The sequence below is a fragment of the Tasmannia lanceolata genome, unplaced genomic scaffold (assembly GCF_043159265.1).
Source record: "Tasmannia lanceolata isolate RefF3 unplaced genomic scaffold, GAP_Taslan_0.1 ptg000002l, whole genome shotgun sequence".
In the NCBI taxonomy this organism is placed as follows: Eukaryota; Viridiplantae; Streptophyta; class Magnoliopsida; order Canellales; family Winteraceae; genus Tasmannia; species Tasmannia lanceolata.
The window spans coordinates 54239121-54260762 of NW_027518679.1; the positions used below are offsets into that span (position 1 = coordinate 54239121).

Consider the following 21642-nt stretch of genomic DNA (forward strand, 5'->3'; position numbering starts at 1 on the left):
CATCTTAGTATATCAGATAAGCACGTGGCAGACGTGATTATCTCACTACATAGGGTTAGTTTATAGCAAATTTCTCAGAGAAAGATTGTGAGTAGAGAAATGAATTTAGTAGTGTGACATGACAATGTATACTCGCCATTGAGATGTCTTCCTTTTTTGTGGAGAAAAAGAGATAGGGACATCCACTGACCTTAGGGCATGTAGAAACTGAGATGGGTGGATATTTGTGTCTCCTTTTCTATAGACCCATGGACATTTTAATTATTTGGAAAGCTTGTCTGCATCATGTTTTTAAATTTCGGACCGAAATTCCGGAAATTTTGTAACACATTTTCTTTAAAATAAATATTGGCATTTCGGTCCAAAATTTGGTAAAGGGCAAAAAATGAAATTTTGGTTTCGGTCCCCACCGAAATCCGAAATTTCGGATATCGGTCGAAATTTAAAACCATGGTCTGCATCAAGGAACTTCACATGGTGTGCTTCTTCTATACGTGGACCATGCGGCCGAGGGGCGCTTGTTCCCTTCGCATGATGCTAACTATCTCCATTGCAATGGTTTGGTGATCATTAGCATGCCAAATTGAGGTCCTCCCAATGCATCAAAGTATTGTCCACGATGTCGCATTTCATTCCGACCAAGGTCAGATGTAGAGCGACAATGGACCAGTCGGTTATTACGTGGTTGAATATGTGCCCACATATATGGCCACATCATCACTAATAATTAGGAAAGGTTGGGTGTGTGTGGATTGCCTTGTGTTTATCTTTTCTTATTATGCTAGGATATTAATTAGAGGTTAAGATAGTTGATAGGAGTAATTGCTATTTAATAGGGATTTGAGAAGGGAGTCACCTATTTAGTGCGTGTTTGGGGTACCGTTTAAAACGCCGTTTGGCGTTTGAAACACCGTTTTGGGGCCAAACGGTGTTTCAAACGTGTTTGGGTGCGCAGCCGCCGTTTGAAACGCCGTTTGAAACGCCGTTTTGAACCCTCAAAACGGCGTTTTGCAAACGGAGGGGGGGAGGTCCGTTTGCAAAACGCCGTTTTGAACGGAGTTTTTGGGTATTGGGTTTTTACATGTTTACCCTCACCTTTAATCACGAAATAAATTAAAAGGGGAGTGGGTCTTTCTCTCTCTCTCTCTCCCCAGTCTTTGTTTATTTTTATTGTTCCCACCATTTGACCGGTCTCTCTCTCGCTCTGTTTTAAGCTATGGCTATATGGACGGTTTGGATCATCATATAGTTTGGTCCATACAGTTTTCTTTGAAAATAAGGGGTGATAAGGGCTTACACCGTATAAAATCTCTTCTCTTTCTTTGTTGATTTTTATTAAAATAGTAAACAAATATGAATCATTGGCTTTATTGTAAACAAACAAGTATGAAGTCTCTGGCTTTATTGAAATTTTACAATAAAATAGTAAACAAATATCTTAATGAATTAATATATTATAATATATAATATCTTACATAATATATTATAATATATAATAATACTGTAAATTTAATATATTATAATATATAATATCTTACATAATTTTTTTTCAAATTTTGATGTAGATAAATATTATGTGGTTGATGCTGGCTACCCCAATATGAAGGGATACTTGGCCCCATACAAGGGAGAAAGGTCACATGTTCCAGCTTTTCGACATGGTACTCAACCAATAAGTGGTTCAAATGAGAAATTTAATCAAGCACACGCCTCTCTTAGGAACATTATAGAGCGCACATTTGGTGTATGGAAAAATAGATGGATCAGAATGACACATTTGACTATGCACATGATGATGCTTTCATGGGTTCGGTTCGGGACAGCATTCATGATGAATTATGTGATATTTAAATTACTCATTTTGCCACTTCTTTTTTTTTTTTTTTTAACAATAGTATAACTATTTATGGCAATGATGTTTAATTTTAATTGTGTTTGAATGAGATCCTAATAACCTTTTAATATTGGGCCTAATGAGAGAGTAGTTGAGTTACATTGAAGCCAACCAAACAATGCCTTTTTTGGTCATTTTACCACTAAAACTCCATTTTGGGGCATTTGCAACCAAACACACAATACCTCCGTTTGCCGTTTAAAACGTCATTTTGATCTGACCAACCAAACATGAAAACGCCGTTTGGCAAAACGCCGTTTTGAACCAAAACGCCGTTTTGCAAAACGGCGTTTCAAACGCCATTTCAAACGGTACGCCAAACACACCCTTAATAGGTGAATTGCTTATTTTGGGGGAATTGCGCCTATTTTCATGGGAGTATCACGATTGTAAACAATATTATTTAAATCTTGTAGAAGGCATTGAAAGGGGATGAATGAAGAAAATTGTTTCTAATTGTGTCTTGTGCACAAAAGAGGATTGATCATTCCTTCGAAGTGGATCAAGAGGCCGATCTTCCCTCTAAGAAGATCAATCACGTTACGATCCGGACCGGGTTCATAACAAAGTGGTAGCAGAGCAAGGCATGGGTGATCTGAGGATCGGACGGTTGGAAGCTGCAATGCGTTCTCTTGCGACGGGACAAGAGAGAATGATCAAGGAGATGGAGATGATGTTTTCTGCTATGAATGCTCGGTTTGACGAGATGGCGGCTACGCGTACGCGCGGCCATAAGGAAAGCTCCAACAACCAAAATCGTAATGGTGGAGGTAGATCTTATGGCCTCTATGCGACATGTGTTTCAGGTTTAATGAATTCTTATCTTCCCAAGTACAATAAAGAAAAAGAGGAAAAGCCGCAAAAGAAAGGTGTTTATTAGCGTTGTCAATTCCGACAAGGTCGTCGTCGGAAAATCCGTCATTCTTCTCAACCTATCCAACGCCACCGAGAAGATCCTCATCCACGACCATCAGTGCGTAAAAATTTCGATCATTTCAAAAAGCTCGGCGATGGACTTTTGATGAACAACGTGGTCAGATCGGTTTGAAGATGGAGCTGCCCCAACCATTGATGACGACATACTTGACTAATCGCATGACGAAGAGGAGAAGAAAGGGGGTGTGAAAAAAAAAAGACAAGAGGGAAGAATTTTGGAAGATCCTAAGCAAGATCTCAGTTCTCACAACACTTGATCTCCACCCTTGAGGACATGGGTCTTTTCTAGGGGGAAGGAATGTTACGTTCTTGAATATGTGCCCACATATATGGCCACATCATCACTAATAATTAGGAAATGTTGGGTGTGTGTGGATTGCCTTGTTTATCTTTTCTCATTATGCTAGGATATTAATTAGAGGTTAAGATAATTGATAGGAGTAATTGCTATTTAATAGGGATTTGATAAGGGAGTTACCTATTTAATAGGTGAATTGCTTATTCTGGGGGAATTGCGCCTATTTTCATGGGAGTATCACGATTGTAAACAGTATTATTTAAATCTTGTAGAAGGCATTGAAAGGGATGAATGCAGAAAATTGTTTATAAACGTGTCTTGTGCACAAAGGAAGATTGATCCTTCCCTCGAAGTGGATCAAGAGGCCGATATTCCCTCTAAGAAGATCAATCACGTTACGATCCGGATCGGGTTCGTAACATCGGTTCAATGGATCCAAAGGATCCACCCACAAAATCCGATGGAACGTCCTTGATCCAAATGGAAGGTGTCAATGTATGGAAATACCCTTCATATTTTCATTTATGATACGTATATGCTATGGTGTATCGGAGGTAATTGCAAGGTATAGTTACTGTAGGGTTATGCATTTTAAGTTTGTGGGTACGTGTTTTAGAGTATGGGTGTTAGTTTTTATTATGTGTCATGTTAGTGGGTAAATGGGTTGATGATGTGGCATTTTCTTTGTGCTTGTATTTAAGTTCATGTATTTCAATGAAATGGGAAGGAAAAAGAAAGTTACAACAAACAAAGGAAACTTTGCTTTAGTAGAGTCATGGCGCCTCTCGAATTGAGCCTCTAGGAGGTCCACTTGCCTCGAATCAACGCCTCTCCCCCTCTCATCTATCTTTTATCTTCGTTTATTTGTGTTATGGCCAATTAGGCATGTAACAGTTTATTTGTATCTATTCAGGAGGGATATTTTCCAAACATTTAAAAATCATATTCAAACAAACAAATCTCTCTCTCTCTCTCTCTCTCTCTCTCTCTCTCTCTCTCTCTCCTAAGGCTAAGCCCTAACTCTGTACGACATAACTAATTAGGCCTAGGACACTCCTATGTATGGCCCAATTCAAAATGAATCTAGACCGAGACTACATTAGAAAGTAGGATCCAAAATGAACACTGAAAAGGATCCAACCATTAAGAGATTTGAACAGATCATAACCAAGACATAGGTGAATCTGATCCGAAGTATTTCCGTTGACATCACTTCTAAGAAGGAAGGGGTGTCTTAACCTTACAGAGAATGATGACATTGAAAAGAGAACTGTCATACAGCTGTTGCAATCAATCAAGAAGATCAATTTCTAGCATTTTCTGAAATTTCATCTTTAAATTCTATCATTTGCATACGTTTTCATATATTTCTGTAATTTTATTGGATTTCCACTGAAATTTCTAACCGAATTGTTTTTTGTTCTTGTGGCAACCGTAACTAAAATTTAAATACTTGGTTATCACATAGGATCCTCCTAATTCGCATCAATCAATAATTAACGGACAAATGTGGTCCACCTATGGTCCACGAACTACCTCGAAAACATAAAACTTCACATTCATGCTTTTTTTATTCACTTCCATGCTGAGGTAATTAACATATTAATCAACTGCTGCCCTAAACAATCTTAGGGTAGAATCCAAGATAGCAGAAATCAACTGGCCTAGGTAATAGAGTTCATTATACAATATCTTTTTGGTTTCAACCACCGAACAAAGTGGAGCAAAGTTCAACGTAAGCCCATGATTTTATAAGGACTTTGTCAACCTTAGTTGTGCCTAACACCGTAGCAGAGAAGAGAGAAAAAAAATGTTACTCTTTTTGAGTTTTTCCCTTCAATAAGCACAAAGGGACCTATCCTCTTAAATGTTGGATAGCGCAAACATTACTACATTTGTTTCACTCAATGAGAGGAGGAGATATTAAAATGATAGTAGAGAAGATTTTCTATGGAGAGATTCACATGATGTGGGCCCATTGAAAACATAGAGAGATAAGGTTAGTATAGTTGTATTCTCCCTTTTTTTAAAAGATATGACCCTTTTTACTTTGGCATGGAGTAAAGAAAAGGTGTTCTCCTTTATAGGTAGCTTGTTATTGAATTAGGTTGCTGTCTAAAGCAACTGACTCTCTTTTTCTAATGCTTTTTAATCTTATCTTAGTAGTCATTTGGACAGTTTGATTATTTAAATCGCCCATACGACTTCGAAGCTGTGGTTATATCGCCGAGATTGAATCGGTATGATGATTTAAATGGAGGAATTGGATGAAATGACCATCCACGGAATCGAGAACCTCATCAATAAAAATTAAAAAAACCTTTCGAGGTGGGGGATCTCTCATCCCGCCATCTGACAACATTGAGGGAATCACCCTCCATAATGAGGTTGTTCATATCTCTGCTCCCCACCAATCTAATTCCTTGAAGATCCACCTCGTCAGAATCCTTAATAGTGATCGGCCTGAGGTTGTACATGGCTTTAGGAATTTTATGACTTGAAAGGGTTAGGATCAATTCAGGATTCAACGCCTTTTAGATTGCAGATCACCCACAAATCGCACCGGGAATGCAATTGGGCTGCACACCCAAAGCGTCTAAACCAGAAGTTACTTAGTTCTAAATAGGGGTGCCAACAAGAGATTAGATCCAGTTTATAAAAAATTAAGAACCCACAAATAACAAGAAGAGCAAGTAGAGTTGCATATTTTGTACGAGTCCATATTGCATAGTTGAGAAGATGAATAACAGATGACGGGAGTTCAACATCTACTTGTTTTAAAACGTGAATGCGGGCCAAAATGCATGTGGCCAAAGCAAATCTTAATCGAATACTACTTGGTTGGCCGAGTACTCAGGAGAGTCAAATGATTTTGCAGGGGAAAAACGCGACTAAGGTAAAAATGAATTAGACTGAGACTATGTTATTTCCTTCCTCACAGACAAGTAAAACCATAGTTAAGGTCTGAAACATGGCATTGAAAAGAAAGGCCCTTGACTACTGTTTTATTAGGTTTGCCAAAGCTGTCTCGCATAGCATGATACTTGTACTTTACAACGTCTCATCACAGATCAATGGCTCAAATCATCAACCTTGTGTCACCATCTGATCGTGACCGTACAATTGGATTATGACCTGCCGATCTAAGTACGTGTTTCATGTGACCCTTTAACTAGAACATGGCCAAACAACCATAAAGGAATGGACCCAAGCTGCTTCCAACTTGCTTTGACGCTTTTAATAAAAAAGTGCAGTGGATAATTGATACACTTATTTTTCGGTGTAGTAGTCATAACAGCCTCATTAATGGTGGATTGATGGAGATAAGATAGATATAAAGGATAATGACAGGACAAGGAAAATTAATAGGAGGATCAGCACTCGTTTATAGTGTTCCTTGAAAGGTACCTATCCTCATAAATTGCTTGCTTCTTCTGTATTGTTTTCAGATAAACTACGTCTAAGATTACAAGGGATTTGCTAGGAAATTCCACGGAAAGCCATTTAGGAGCTCACTTTTGCAGGAGAGAACAGGCATGTGGGATCACTTTTCAGCAGATTGTCTTATTCATCTAACTCATCTGAGGGGACTGTTCTCTACTGCATACGTGCGCAGTGAAATGGCTTTCTGCAAAATTGCCTAGCAAATCCCAAATTACAGAGAAGTTTTTTCTGGCTACTGACATCTGCCTGGCTAAATTTTGATAATGGCGTTAACTCACTGTTTTACATTCACTGAGAGCTTTCTCGGAATTGTAATAGCCTTTTATGGTTGGTTAAATAGTGTAAAACAATGTAACTTCGTCCCATCATCAAAATATTATAGTCCCAATAACAGGAGTTTTTACACTAAGCTATTGATATTACATTATCACATAAATTCAGAAGATACCAACACACATAACAAATATCAATTAAGATACATAAAAGTAAGAACATATATTGTTCAGTTGAGGGCAGAATGCAATGAACTTTGTCCAACTTGGGATACAAACATCAAATATATAACTAGGAATATAGATTGTTCAGTTGAGGTAGAATGCAAGAACTTTATCCAACTTGGGATACAAACATCAAGGGTATTCTATAATACGACTCAACCATAGCAACGGATGGGATCGTTGCAGCGTTTCTCTGCCGACTGTTTGAGACCAGAGCGCCCTCCTTTTGCAAGATACTGCTGATGGTATTCCTCTGCCCTGTAGAATTTCTTCGCCGGCAGAATCTCAGTAACAACCTTCTTACCCAAGACCTTCTGATGCTTTTCCAGGGATTCCTGTGCCGCTTTTTCCTGCTCAGGTGTGTAGAAATATATTCCTGACCTGTATTGTGTCCCCACATCATTCGCCTGCAAAATGAGGGCACATAAGAAATCCATTCACTAGAACTTTGCCAAGTTAGTCCATTGGAATCCCATAACTTGCAACTCGTCAACTTGATCCACTCAATTGCGTGAATCATAAATTTCATGTTTAAGTCATTAAAATGTAAATTTGAAGAAGAAAATTGTGAAAATGGGTAAGAGAAATGACATGAAGAAACTGCTGCAGCAGTTGACGGGGTCTTCAAAAGTCCAATTGGAAATTGTAGTTCACAACACCCAATGGTAAGACCAAGTACGAGGAGGTCCCATAGCTCCCACCAATGCGAGATTTGATCTACCTACGGGCTGCCCTTTTCTGTTACATAAAATAGTGGGAACGGTTCTGATGGCACATCTTTATTGCTTTAGGCAGACATGAAAATAATACTAAAAAACTTTTACACCTAAAGAAGGAACCTAACAATTCTAGTAATTTATTACAACCTCATAACTCACTATCATGTGAATCTAGATAAAATAATTATAGAAAATTTTAGAACTTTAATCTTAGCATCTCAATACAATATGAAATCAACACAATGAGGCAGCACAAATTGTTCATGTGAATTCGTGACATGTTTTGTATCCAAGACCTATTAATGGATGCATGAAATTGATATACCATTATATAAAGTTACATAGCCTACCAGTAGAGACAGACCATCCCACCACCCAAGGTACAAACCATAACATTATAAACACACACGTGGCACAAATCCATGAACTGCGGTACCAAGAATCTTCTAGTCAAAGTGCTCCCACTTTCTACCCTCTTTTTTAACATTTGGACTTCCTCACCTTTACTAGATTAGATTTTACTTGAAGGTAAAAAATATCTGATCCATCGAAGGGGAGATAGTATACACCTTGAAACACATGATGCCAATAATAAATATATGCTTCTGGTCATGTGCTCCCAAATGTTCATATATACATCACCAATGACTAATATTGAAGTCACCTTATCAAACGCCAACAATGATCTTGCAGTGCTTCCCTTACTCAAAAAGGTTCATCCCAGAAAAACTTTATTAGTTGCTCTAATGGCACCATATACTGCAATTTGCAACAAGGAAAAACTTTCTAGAAACACTGAGCAAGAGAAAGCAGGGATGGGTCCACACCAATTTTACACCATAACGAATCGAAGGACTAATCAGAAAATGAATTATCGGCTTGAAATCTCCAATCAAGCATCTGACATTTCATAAAATGAAAAGAGTGAGTGAGTTACCGTGTGTGTGTGTGTGTGTGTGTGTGTGTGTGTGTGAGAGAGAGAGAGAGAGAGAGAGAGAGAGAGAATTTGCTCAATGATAACATGACTTCATTTTATTTATTTGTTTTGAATGATGGTAATCAATAAAAAGCCTAAAGGCGCAAACTGAGGCCATGACGGTCTAAAAAATCAACACAGGAAGCAAACAAAAAACAAAGCAATACAACACCTCACCTTCGCTAACTCGCTTAAACGCCGCTGCCATATTCACCTCTTTATTCAGGGTCAAAATATAAAGGTCAGAGAATTCGCGAACTTTAAAGAACTCCCTCTGCACCACTCATCCCTCTAGAAACTGATTCAATCACCTCTACCAACTCTGAACCTGATGTTCTTTTCAAACTGATATCTAAGTCTCTACATATCTTGCCAAACAGAGAAGGTATGCCCTCTAAAGTTTCCCCGAGATTCCCATCATCAAAACTCTGACCATAATTTGCACTTACTACCTCAATCCAAGACTAGATCTCTCTTCACCAAACTTCCATAACCATTTTCCTGTTGACTAACTTCAGACTAGGGCTGCTCAATCGGTTATCACCGAACCGAAATACCATATTTTTACTAACCGAAACCGAAATTTCTCAGGACCGAAACTAACCGAACCGAAATAAACATTCGGTTAATTGGTTAGTTCAGTTATAACCGAATTAGGCACAATTGCATACAATTTCATTTCCAGAAAAAATAATAAGAAATAAAAAAAAAATCCATGGAGAAACCCAACCGAAAATCCTAATGGAGGTAGGAATTCTAATCTATGAAGAAACCAAAACAAGTAAACAAAAACACATGATATCAGCAATCTAATCCTGAGAAAATAAAAAAATAAAACCAGAAATAAAATACATGATAATCTTTGATGTAAGAGGGCTAAACTAAGTCTTGTGGGGGAGAAGAAGGCGAGCTTCGGTGGATCAGCGAATAATCCCCAAAAATAAGAGTAAGAGATGGAGGTGCCGAGGAGAGAGAGCGGAGAGGCAGAGAGGCGGAGGCCACGGTGTTGCCGTTGGAGTCTTGGAGGCGGTGGTGAGCCGGTGAGTTGCAAACCCTAAGTCCCATATGTCGTGAAGAGGGAAGACTGAAGAGAAGTCAAGAAGAACAAAAGTATAAAACCCTAAAATTAAAAAAAATATAAAAGTAAAGGGCGGTAGGTGAACCTTGTCAGAGGATAGAAATTGATAAATAAAAAAAGGGCTTGGTCAGTCTTATCATCTTTGCTTTGTCTGTGGTATATTCTTTTAAGATTCTATTGTACACAAAAGCAAGCCTCAGCTATAATTTTTTTAATATAATATAAAGACTTGCACCCTTGACAGATTAAAAGTAACATAGACTTTAATTTAAAGAGTTAATTCGGTTACTTCGGTTAACCATATGAGTTACTGTTATAAACCGAAACCGAAACCGAAAACCGAATAATTTCTAGTTTTAAAACCGAAACCGAAAAAACTAATCGGTTCGGTCGGTTAATTCGGTGCTAACCGAATAGTGCACACCCCTACTTCAGACTTCTGATACCTAAGCCTACTTCTTTCTTAGACTTTCAAATCTCCTTCCACCTGACCAGATGAAATTTCCCACTGCCTTCAAAATTGTTCCACAAGAAGTTTCTCTACAATTTCTCTAACATTTTATAACTACCTCAGGACAACAAAATAGAAAATGGAAGTACATCGGTAAGTTAGCTAACACCGACTTAACTAAAGTAATTCTCCCACCCAAAGACAGCAGATTCTGCTTCCACGGGGCTAGCCTTCTTTCCATCATTTCACATAAAGGGTCCCCCAAGCAAATGGAAGGTCTACCAGCACACAAAGGCAAACCAAGATATGAGTTCAAGAGCTTGGCCCCTATGCAGCCCAGACTTATCGCAAACTCTTCTACTTCATCCTCTTCCAAACAAACTCCCATACCATAACCAAGGAAAATTAACACACTGGCCAGAAATAGCTTCATAACATCTCAACACAGCCTTGCGATTCTTTTCTCTTCTACAATTTTTGGACAACTCAAAACGAGGGAATCATCCGCATATTGTAATTGATAAATCTCAACCTCATAGTTGGTTGGAATAAAATCCCCTATCAATTCTAACTCACAAACCTTTTCTCATCATCCTGTAAAAAGACTCGGCAACTAAGAGAAACAAGAAAGGAGAAAAGGGATCTACCTTTCTCATCATTCTATCAATTCTAACTCGCGAAACTTTCTCCCTATCAATTCTCCTAAAGCCTCTAGAAGAATTAAAGAAGCCCCTTAGAGACTCGTTGATCACAATAGGGAACCAAGCTGAAGAGAGATGAGCTCTCTCAACACCGCGTACTCCACCTTTAGGTTCTTTTATACTCTACAACATTCCGACAATTCAAAAAGAGGGTATCATCCGCATATTGTAAATCATAAATCTTCTACTATATCAATTCTAACTCATGAACCTTTGTCATCATCTTATTAAAAGACTCAGCAACTAAGATAAACAAGAAAATAGAAAGGGGGTCTACCTACCTTAAGCCCCTAAAAGAATTAAAGAAGCCCCTTAGATACTCGTTGATCAGAATAGAGAACCAAGCTGAAGAGAGACAAGCTCTCATTCCATTCAGAAAAAAAGGAGAGAGAGAGAGACAAGCTCTCATTCAATTCCTCCACCTCGACAAAAACCCTATATTCTCCAAGACCAAGTCCAAGCACTCCTACTCAACTCTATCATAGGCCTTTTCTATATCTATCTAGCACAAAACCCCTTCCTTACCTAATATGTGACAATATTCAATACATTTGTTGTCAATAAGAGCCACCTCTAGGATCTACCTTCCATCAATGAAAGCACATTCAAACATTTCAAAAAAGTATACCGGCCTAAATTTCAAAAAGACCACTCACCAAGTGTATCGGCCTTCATTTCAAAAAAAAAAAGTTTATCGGCCTAAATTCAAACACGCTGCCCACTCCAGCCCTCTTAAGCACTAACGTGAGAAAAGTAGCACCTGCGCTCCGACCAAAAGAACCTCCTTCAAAAAACTACTTAAACACCTCCGTCATGTCATTCTTCATCCAATCCCAAGAAACCTGGAAGAATGCTAACCAAAAGCCATCACGGCCTGGAGCTTTACCTCTTCTAAGAGAAAAACCTTACCTCATTAAAAATCCATACGACAGTTCCTACCCACAAACTCAGAGGAGGCCAACATGTTGGGCGTGATCCTAGTATTTCCAGATCTTTCTCTAACAAACCTTACCTCATTCAAATCACCTCCTTGTCATGGCTCTGTGTATGTAAAAATTTATTTTATCACCATATTTTCTAAAGTGGCTCTTAGGTAAAGTACATAGTTACTGGTCTAATACCTTCCACTAATGCCCAAAACCCCATGTATAACTTTTATTCGAAGGGGAAGACCACAACTAACACTACCCCTAGTATGTGTGATGGGGCACATCCCATCACAGTACACAACTGAATCTTCCTGCCATCATACCAATGCGGCAGACATGGAGGCCATGATCTTATTTGCTTCTAATGTTCCCTCATTCCCACAATTAAAACAAGTTCAGTCATTTGAATATGATGAGAATTGATCAAGTTCCTTTTGTTCTTCGCAAGTAATAATTTTCTAATCCATTATGCGGATTCCCAATCACAAATTTTATTGAATTTCTCATAATTATCTATGACTTAAGAAATGTTCATAGTTGATCCATTAACTAATTAACATCACTTCTAACCAAGGTTTTAAATTTCGGTTTCGGGGGAAATTTCGGTCCTCACCGAAACCGAAATTTTAGCAGAAATTCCGAAATTTCGGCTGAAATTATGTAAAGAAATAAAAAATTTAATATTGTATCAAAAATTTTGCCGCAGAAATTTCGACCGAAATTCTGGTACGGCCGAAATTTAAAACCATGCTTCTAACAACTTCCCTATCTATGATAAATCTTAAAGAGCGGCACCAAATTGCAATTTGGGTGTGATTTGATCCTTTGAAGATTGCAGTGGACACAATCCCAAAAGACCCAAATTGCAATTTAGACGCGATTAGAAACTTCAAACATTTCAGTGCACACAATCTCAAGACCCAAATTGTAATATGGGTGTACATTCAAAGGTACTCTAAATAAATAAAATAAGGCCAATCACCAAAAGAGAGAAAGAAAATCCCATGACTTAAAAAACCCTAATTCCAAACGAACTAAACAAAAATACCCAAGATACCTGGCGATTGAGCGTGGTGGGATCGTGCCGTCCCCAGAAAACATCAAGCAAATTCTCATAACTACATTCCTTAGGATCAAACTGCATCCGAACAACCTCCGAATGCTTGGTAGCTCCAGCACAAACATCATTATAAGTCGGATTATGCAGAATCCCTTGAGTATAACCCACCTCCGTCTTGGTAACACCAGGAACTCTCTGGAACGCGAGCTCCACGCCCCAAAAGCATCCGGCGCCGAACTGCGCGAACATCTGTCCCGGCGCCGGAACATCATCGTCGGGACCTTGGGGAATCGGAGACGAGGAAGAAGAATCCATGGTTTGGTTTCCAAATCCTAACCCTAGCTTACCGAGCCAGCTCATGGGGCGGATTGACAGGGAGGGGATGGTTTTGGAATTATGGGGAAAGTTGGAGGGCTTGAGGGGAATTTTTTTGAGAGGGAGGTGAGAAAAGCGAGAGGATAAAACAAGGAGACATGAAGTAGAAGCTGATGGAGGAGCAGAAAAGAGCATCTTGGGGTTTTTTCTTCCTTTCTCTTTTTAATTAGCGGGGAGGGTTGACTGTTGAGACGGATGGTGTGGATATTAATTTTTTTTTGGGGGTGACGTGGCAAAACGGAGGGAGGTTAGATGATTGAGGCTATAATGCGCCTGGGTGCTATATGCGCATACAGAGAAATTAATGTGCAATTTCTGTTATAAGGGGGTTTCCCTAAAATAAGAGAAATTAGACAAATTATATGGTGGGTGGCCCGACCGTCCATTTGTTGGGTCACAACATAAATAGATTGTGCCCAAAAAATCATTTTCATAGGATGATCCGAACCCTCCATTCTATAAAGTAACTGCACGGGTTGGGATCGCCCTATGGAAATGATTGTAGGGGCACAATGTATTCATGTTTTGGCCCATCAAATTGACGGTTTGGATCAACCTATGGTGTAAGCCGAATAGTATTTTTTGAAAATTATTGTACTATATACGGGCTTACACCACATAAAAACTCTAGCAAAATCGTGCGCACCCCATAAATCATCTCTGTTGCATGATTCTAGCCCTCCGCTCTTTAGGGGGCCGTTTGGATACGCGGATTTTAGAATCTGAGATTTCTTCAAAATTGTAGCTAAGAGACAAAAGAAGAAGTAGACCAGCCGTCATTTTTGACTCGTTTTGACTTCTCGCCTTTCTTTACGTCAGCAAGAGAGTAGCAGATCTTCCCACATTTTCAGGTTTTAGAAATCTCAAGGTGCAGGAGAGATTTTTAAAACCTGAATTTCTCACTTAAAATCCAAGAGACTTTGTCAGGACAATATACAACAACTTGATCATGTACCCTCTTTTACACTGTTTTCAAACTAAATCCTGGGGCCGTTTGGATACGCGGATTTTAGAATCCAGGTTTTAGTTTGAAAACAGTATAAAAGAGCCATTTGGATACGCGGATTTTACAATCCAAGTTTTTAGCTTGAAAACAATGTAAAAGAGGGTTAGAGACAAGAGAAGAAGAGGATCAGCCGTTGTTTTTTACTCATTTTTTACTTCTCTCCCTTCTCTCCATCATCAAGAGAGTAGCATATCCTCCCATATTTCCAAGTTTTAGAAATCATTGAATGTAGGAGAGATTTTTAAAACTTGATTTTCTTGCTTAAAATCCAAGAAACGCTGCCAGGACAGCATCCAATAGCTTGATTCATACCCTCTTTTACACTGTTTGCAAACTAAAAATCTGGATTCTAAAATCTGCGTATCCAAGGGGCCGTTTGGATACACGGATTTTAGAATATGGGATTTCTTTAAAATTGTAGCTAAGAAACAAGAGAAGAAGCGGACCAGCCGTCGTTTTTTACTTCTTGCTCTTCTTTCCGTCAGCAACAGAGAAGCCGATCCTCCCATATTTCCAAGTTTTAGAAATCTCAGGATGCAGAAGAGATTTTTAAAACCTGAATTTCTCACTTGAAAATCCAAGAAACACTCTCGGGATAGCATACATAAGCTTGATCATGAACCCTAGGGAAATGAAATACTTTCGGATCAGGATATGAAATAATTTCGGACCTCAGAATAAGGATCCAATGGACACATTCGGATCCAACCTCTGCGTCCAAGACCCTAATCTGATCCATCGGACCGTTTGTGTCCATACACATCCCGTAACCAACCCGGACTCAGAAGTAACCCTCTCTCTCTCCTCAATCCTCATCTTCCCATGGAGCACCACTACAGTTATCTTCTCTCCCACTCCCAATCTTTACAACCAAAACCCTAAAATCAGAACTTCTTATAACCTCCAATTCGCCTCTCAAACTCTCACTATGCTACCTCACTGCCTCGAAGCCTCACATCATCCCATCCTCTTCCGACCAATTCTAGGGCTTCGTCATCCAAAACCCTCACCGGCTTTAAATTCTCTCATTTTGCTCTCTCACAAAACCTTTCCTAGTATTTTCTGTAGCTTTAATGGAGGTAAGAGAAGGCCGAGAGGCGAAGGAAAGAAGAAAAAGAAGAACAATGGAGAGAGGCTGAAGGAGAATGTGTGGAGTGTTGATAATGAGCTTGCTAGGGTTTCTGTAGCGGAGAATACGAGTGGGAGGAGAAAGGGAGGAAGGAGGGTTAAGAACGTTCGAAAGAGGAATGAGAATTCTCGTGTTATTGTTTCTAAAGCTATGTTAATGGAGACTGAAACCGTTTTACAAACCCAGGTAGTTAAATTATGACATTTGGTTTAGATTCTCTAAACCTAGGGTTTTCTTTTACTTGAAAATGTTGAAAAAGATGCATTTTTTGGGGAAATTTCGGTTAAGATTTCACGAGCTTTCGGCTCTCAGGAGGTTGATTTCTATCTGGTGTCTTGGTCTCCCCAATTCATGGTTTTAAATTTCGGTTTCGGTCATTAGCAAAACCGAAACATTTTGATTTGGCATGAAATTTTGGCGTTAATTTTGTAAAATCATGGAAACATTTCGGTACGAAATCATGGCCAAATCCAAACAAGATTCTTCACCAATGGTTTTTCTTTTTCTTTTTCTAAGAGTGGGCAGGATTTCTGCCGAACTGTCTTTGTTTTTTATTTTTTATTTTTTATCTAAAATGTTATATGTCTCGCATATTTCGATCAAAACATGAATGAAATTCCAAAATTGCCTTCAAAATCTTGTATTTTTCCGAATCCAAGTGGATTTCATTTTGGTAGCAGCTGAAATTGAAATATTTGGGCGACCAAAATTTAAAACAATGGTTGAATTTGACGAGTAAATGAATTCTTCCTGTCATCGACATCGATTGAAATGGCATGAAGGATTATTTGGTTTCGGCTTAAAACATTTTGTTGGGATTATTTTCCTTCATTTTCCTTCAGTTTTCCTTGTTTGAATATGATTTTTTCAGGAACCAGTGCTAATACCATCGTGGAATACATTTGCAAGTAGTGTCAGCGGAATATGGACGGGAGTAGGGGCAGTATTTTCTCCTTTTACTGCTGAGATGGAGCCGATTGGAATTGGGAACCAAAATGAGAATCTGTATGACTGTTATACTCGTTCTCGTGTTGAACAGGTAGTGCCTCATTCTGAAGGCCTTAGCTCTCAAATTCGAAGGAAAATTACTTGGGTGGTTTTGAACCCTTATGGTGAGACACTGCAACTGGCTAGAAATGGTGAGAGAAATGAAGAACAAAAAGTTGGAGATTTCTCTTCACTTAATAGGAGTGATACAGGCAGGAAACTTCCCAGTTTCGAATCATTTGACTTCCAAAAAAGTGAAGTGTTGGAAGAAGATTTCATGGGCATGGAGCCAGGTCTTGTTTTCTTCGAGGTAGGACTGGCCTTATGCATCCTATTTAAGTTACAAGATGTTACATTTATTATTTCATGGTTGATTGCATTGTGTTATTAGAACTTTGCATGTAAAAAAATTGTTAAGTGTTTGGTACTCTTTGCTTGTGAAAAATTGTCATCATCTGTCTGGTACTCTTTAGGAAGAAAATAGTTTGTAATAGAAATCAATTATTTGTCTCTTTGTCCACTATTAGGAGCTTGTACTCAGTGAGTTACATCCACAACATTTATCATTTATTTTACATAATTTCTTTGTTAACAGTTTCAATAAAAAATATACAAAAATTTGGTTTACACTCTGCCATGGTGAGCCCATCATTCAGTTTGCTTATGTGCAGGATGGATCATATTCTAGAGGTCCAGTAGATATACCGGTTGGAGAATTTGACGAGGCAAAGTACTTCATTTCTCCAACTTTCAAGTTTGAACAGGTTAGTGTCTACTGTTTTATAGCTTTATGGTTAACTGTTATCTTAGTTTCAGTTGTCAACGGTTTTTCACTTGGATGGTATGATTGTATGTTGGTTTCTGCTCAGAAGTTCTTTTACACTGTCTTGGAGTTCTATCTTTTCTCTTCTCTCCATCTCTTGAGGTATTGTCTACAGAATTGCACTTTCTTATTCATGTTTGAAGTTAAAGAACCCTTTTGTTTTATATTGATTTCAAAATATAAATTAAAGGTCAGATCTGACTCTATTTTTGGAAACCTTTCTCAAATCCTTTATTAGCTAGATTAGAAAGAGTGTTCCATTTGCCAAAAGAGAAGAGGATATCTATCTTCTAGTTCTGCATCATCTGGGGTTTGTGTGCCTAGCCAACTGTGATGAAAAAGTTGAAGTTTCACTAATTTTTTATAGGGCCAGTCTACTATAGCTTAGATGGCACTTGCTAAATTATGTGAAATTGACTGACACGATGCAACAGTAGGCATAAAAGACATTATGGCGCCTCTGAATTTTTCTTTCTTTCTTTTATCTTCATCGAGCAGAGCACTAAACATAGACTTAGTTACCATTCTAAAAAAATGAAAAAAAAAAAAAAAAAAAAAAAACACAGATGTGGTTATCTAAGGTTCGCAAGTGACTGTTTCTCACTGCTGCAGAAAAAAACTAGCCGCAGGATGTAGGATTTCTATGCTGAAGATTGGAATTTTCGGGATCAATGTCGGATGATAAACTGATTTTAGAATTTAGAGGGATTGTGGCTCTATTACCAAATGTTAAGTACTTAACCAATATGCCAAAAATCCTCAGATTGATGGAGCACCATTCAAAAAAAAATTTTAGTGGGATTGCAGATTTTTTATGCTAGAACTAGGGTGAGAATTTCCAATTCTTGGTGCATGGTAGCTACTCATGTTCTCTATTATAATTTTGGTATTTTCTACTTTATAGAACTGTCCTCTCAGGTGTTCTTTTTCGAGCTAGTCATCTTTCTGTTGCAATTTTGGTATTTTTCACTTCGTATGAAGTTTTTTTTCCAGTAGGTAAGCTGGGATTGAACCTCCGACCTCTTGGTCGAGAAACAAAGTCTCTTACCAACTTAGCTAGACGCCCAACCTCTTCATAGAAGTTTTTGTTTATACTTCTTGCACGCATTTTGCTTATAGATGCAAAGCCTTATTTTATGAAAAAGCTTAGTTTAACATAGCTCCATGCTTGGATTTCTAGCTAAAAATCAGAATATAAAGACTGGAATGCCTGATTTAGGGTTTTTTTCGCATAGGTTTTGGCCTCTCATGGACTTTGAACCCTGTTCTGGACACCAATTAATTTTCTAACACCTGTTCGGAAAAAAATAGAAAGAAACAGATATCAGAATATTAAGAGTTTTGAATCATTAGCGGCACATATGATCAAGAACTAGTGAAAAATATTCGCATATCTCCACACCAATTGATTAGTTAGTCTCTCTAAGTCTGATCTCTTCTCTTTTTAAAGTTGTGGTTGATCATGCTGATTTTTTGGACTGGTATGAATAAATTTCCCTTTTTTAATGCATTCATTCTATTTAAAAGAGTTACATATTCTTTCTTCATGGCTCAGTGTTTGGTAAAGGGGTGCCACAAAAGGCTGCGTATTGTACACACAATTGAGTTCAACGGAGGGGGTTCAGATATACAAATAGTCAGGGTTGCTGTTTATGAAGAGCAATGGGTCAGCCCAAGTAATGTCGTTGACCAAAGGTAAGCCACTCGTGTCATAAAATCTTTCAGTATTAACCAAGTCTCACCTGCACTGCTCAGGTTAACCTTCCCCATGTTGTAGTTCTCACTTGTGTTGTCCTGTATCGTTGCCGTGGTTGGCTTGCATGTGTTATGGGTTGAATCCCTTGTCTTTATTCCTCCCATTAGAAGAACAAGGAAATTATAAATTTGAGTAACATTCCATTTTTTAAAAATTGTCCTGCGCAACACGTCTATTAAGAAAACCATAATTTGTCTTTTGTTTGGGTGTTTTTTATATACTTCTAAGTTGTTTCAATCTGTCTACACTGTAGATGCCATTTTTCTGAATCTTAAGCTGTTAAGAAATTACTATGCAATAAAATATCATTCAATGTCATCTTACAACTGTATGGACATGTCACTTTGTTGTGTTGTCCTTGATCTCCATGCCTGGCACCAGTGTTTCAAAGCATGGATTTGTGCCAAAATGCAGCTAAAGAAAGTCCTTGTCGACTCAACCCAATTCAGCAGTTTCTCGGTTGACACGGCCTAGTACTCCAGTTAACATGGTCATAACTCCGGGAAAATCAAAAGAGTTTTGATTGACTTAGTAGGGAAAAATGCAAGACAACCCGTACGGGTGTGGCTCTTTGGATTAAAGCCATGGGGATGCTCCCCATTGACGTGAGTTCAAATCCCCCCGGGCTTACCTGATGCATGTGGTTTACGGGTGATTGCGTGCATCTGTAGGGAATAGTCCCGCCCTAAAAAATTGGAGTGGGGATAACCTGTGCCAAAAAAAAAATGTAAACCCCAACAAGAGCTTGGCCAAGGTAAAAGAGAGTTAACTTGGGTGAGTCAAAGATTGATGCAAGGAGTTTTGAAACAGTGTCTGACACCCTGTGTCTAACACCAGCGCATTCCATGTCTATGTTCAATGGATTGTTAACAAGAGAACTATCTGGGCGGACTTCCTCAGTCTTCCCCTTTTCTTTAATGAAATTTGTTACCATTAAAAAAAAAAAAAAAAACAGAATGTGAAAACACTTTGAAGCCACATGTTTTTTGGAAGATAATCCTAATGAAAACACTTTGAAAGCCACATGTTTTTTTGAATAAAACTCCAGGAAAAGCATGTCAAACTGTACATGTTCAGAAAGTAAATTTTCAAATACAACCAACTCTTTTGTCATATGCTGGGTATTTTGAGGTTCTCATTTTCTTATTCATATTTTTTCTTAATGGATTTGTTGCTCTATGCCCGAAAAAAGAAAAAGGAAAATATTCAAAATAAGGAAAATGAAAACCAAGAAGAGTAGAGGTTAACTTACATGCTTTATATATTTTATAGTATCTCTGAAGGTCTTTAACATTGATTATTTGTTCTGACTGAAAACAAATGATGTGGCCCGAATTTTGGTTTTTGACCAGTGATATGGACTTTGATCTGAAGCCATTCTCACAACGAAGGCGAATCCAACCATCGGAGCTTACCGGGTCCTGGAAGGTGTTCGAAGTGAGTGCAACTCCAATATTTGGTGAGACATTGGACGAAGGCAGGCCTCCGTACGTGTACCTCTGCATGGAGACATTGAAGAAGAGGAGCTGGCCTGAGAACCCTGTTTACTTTGGAGAGGAAGAAATGTTGGATATGCAGGATGTGGCCGTCCTCTGGCTGCCAGGTGGTGTCACTGGGTATGTTGATGTGAAGAAGGATGGCACCCTTTGTATTGGAGTTGGATGGTATTCTGATGAAGGGATCAACCTTGTGATGGAGAGAGATTATGGGATTGATGGGAAGTTGAAGGAGGTTCGATCGAAATCTGAGGTTAAGAGAAGATGGTCTGATCCCCTCCCCGTGTAAAAAGGTTCTTTCTTTTCTTATTTTGTTGGATTTTCTGGGCTAGTCTGCAGATATGTGTATGTATGTTAGAAAAAACAGAAGAAAATAATCTAGAATACCACACTCAAAAGATTTTTTAACATCTTTGAAGGTCTTGTGATTCCTTTCCTTCCACACTGATCAGGTCACAACAGGACAAAGCCAATACCCATAAAATCTTTCCTTTGGCTGACTAAGGCAAAAACTAGGGCTGCAACAGGGTCGGGTTGGGTCGAAACCCTAGCCCAACCCTGGATCCCATTATCTCGGCCCTGACCCGCCCTGACGCTGAGTAAGGGCCGAAAAACCTCAACCCATGGCCCGCCCTACAGGGCTCAGTGCTGGTCCTCGCCCACCCTGATTGGCCCTGATTGGGCAGGGCCGAGCCGGCCCGGCCCTAATTGACCCTAGTGCAAATACCTGTTAAGAGTGCCAAAAATAAAGCAACCACTTATCATACAGAACAAAGTGATCAATAAACAGAGAAAGGGAACAAAATAAGAAAATATGAATTCAACAACATGACGGGCAACTGAGACAATTAATAATAATAATCTAAAGAAACACCAATCCAAGATAATAGAAAACATTAGCAAAAGAAACATGCATAGATGGTTCAATTCTACAATAGAAAACTTAGGGTCTAGCCGGGTTAGGGTACCCGAGGCATTAACAGAAAGAAGTTATACTACGAAGAACTGCGATCGGCAGCTGAGTCCATTCATTCCTATCATTTACCATATGCTTATTTATTGTACATGGGCTCCAAACATCTAGTAA

At 38.7% G+C, this 21642-nt stretch overlaps 2 protein-coding genes across 2 annotated transcripts; one reads left to right on the forward strand and one right to left on the reverse strand.

The window, feature by feature from the left end:
* Positions 1–7029: 7029 nt before the first annotated feature.
* On the reverse strand, positions 7030–13544 carry LOC143879137 (peptide methionine sulfoxide reductase A1-like). The gene is made up of 2 exons (XM_077381327.1): positions 12981–13544; positions 7030–7476 (listed from the first exon to the last, which is right to left on the reverse strand). Exons 1-2 carry the CDS (start codon positions 13491–13493, stop codon positions 7225–7227), a joined length of 765 nt encoding a protein of 254 aa, XP_077237442.1. The 5' UTR covers positions 13494–13544; the 3' UTR covers positions 7030–7224.
* A 1493-nt stretch (positions 13545–15037) lies between these two features.
* On the forward strand, positions 15038–20965 carry LOC143879142 (uncharacterized). The gene is made up of 5 exons (XM_077381338.1): positions 15038–15679; positions 16365–16790; positions 17152–17244; positions 18859–18998; positions 20412–20965. Exons 1-5 carry the CDS (start codon positions 15053–15055, stop codon positions 20842–20844), a joined length of 1719 nt encoding a protein of 572 aa, XP_077237453.1. The 5' UTR covers positions 15038–15052; the 3' UTR covers positions 20845–20965.
* The last annotated feature ends 677 nt before the right edge of the window (positions 20966–21642 follow it).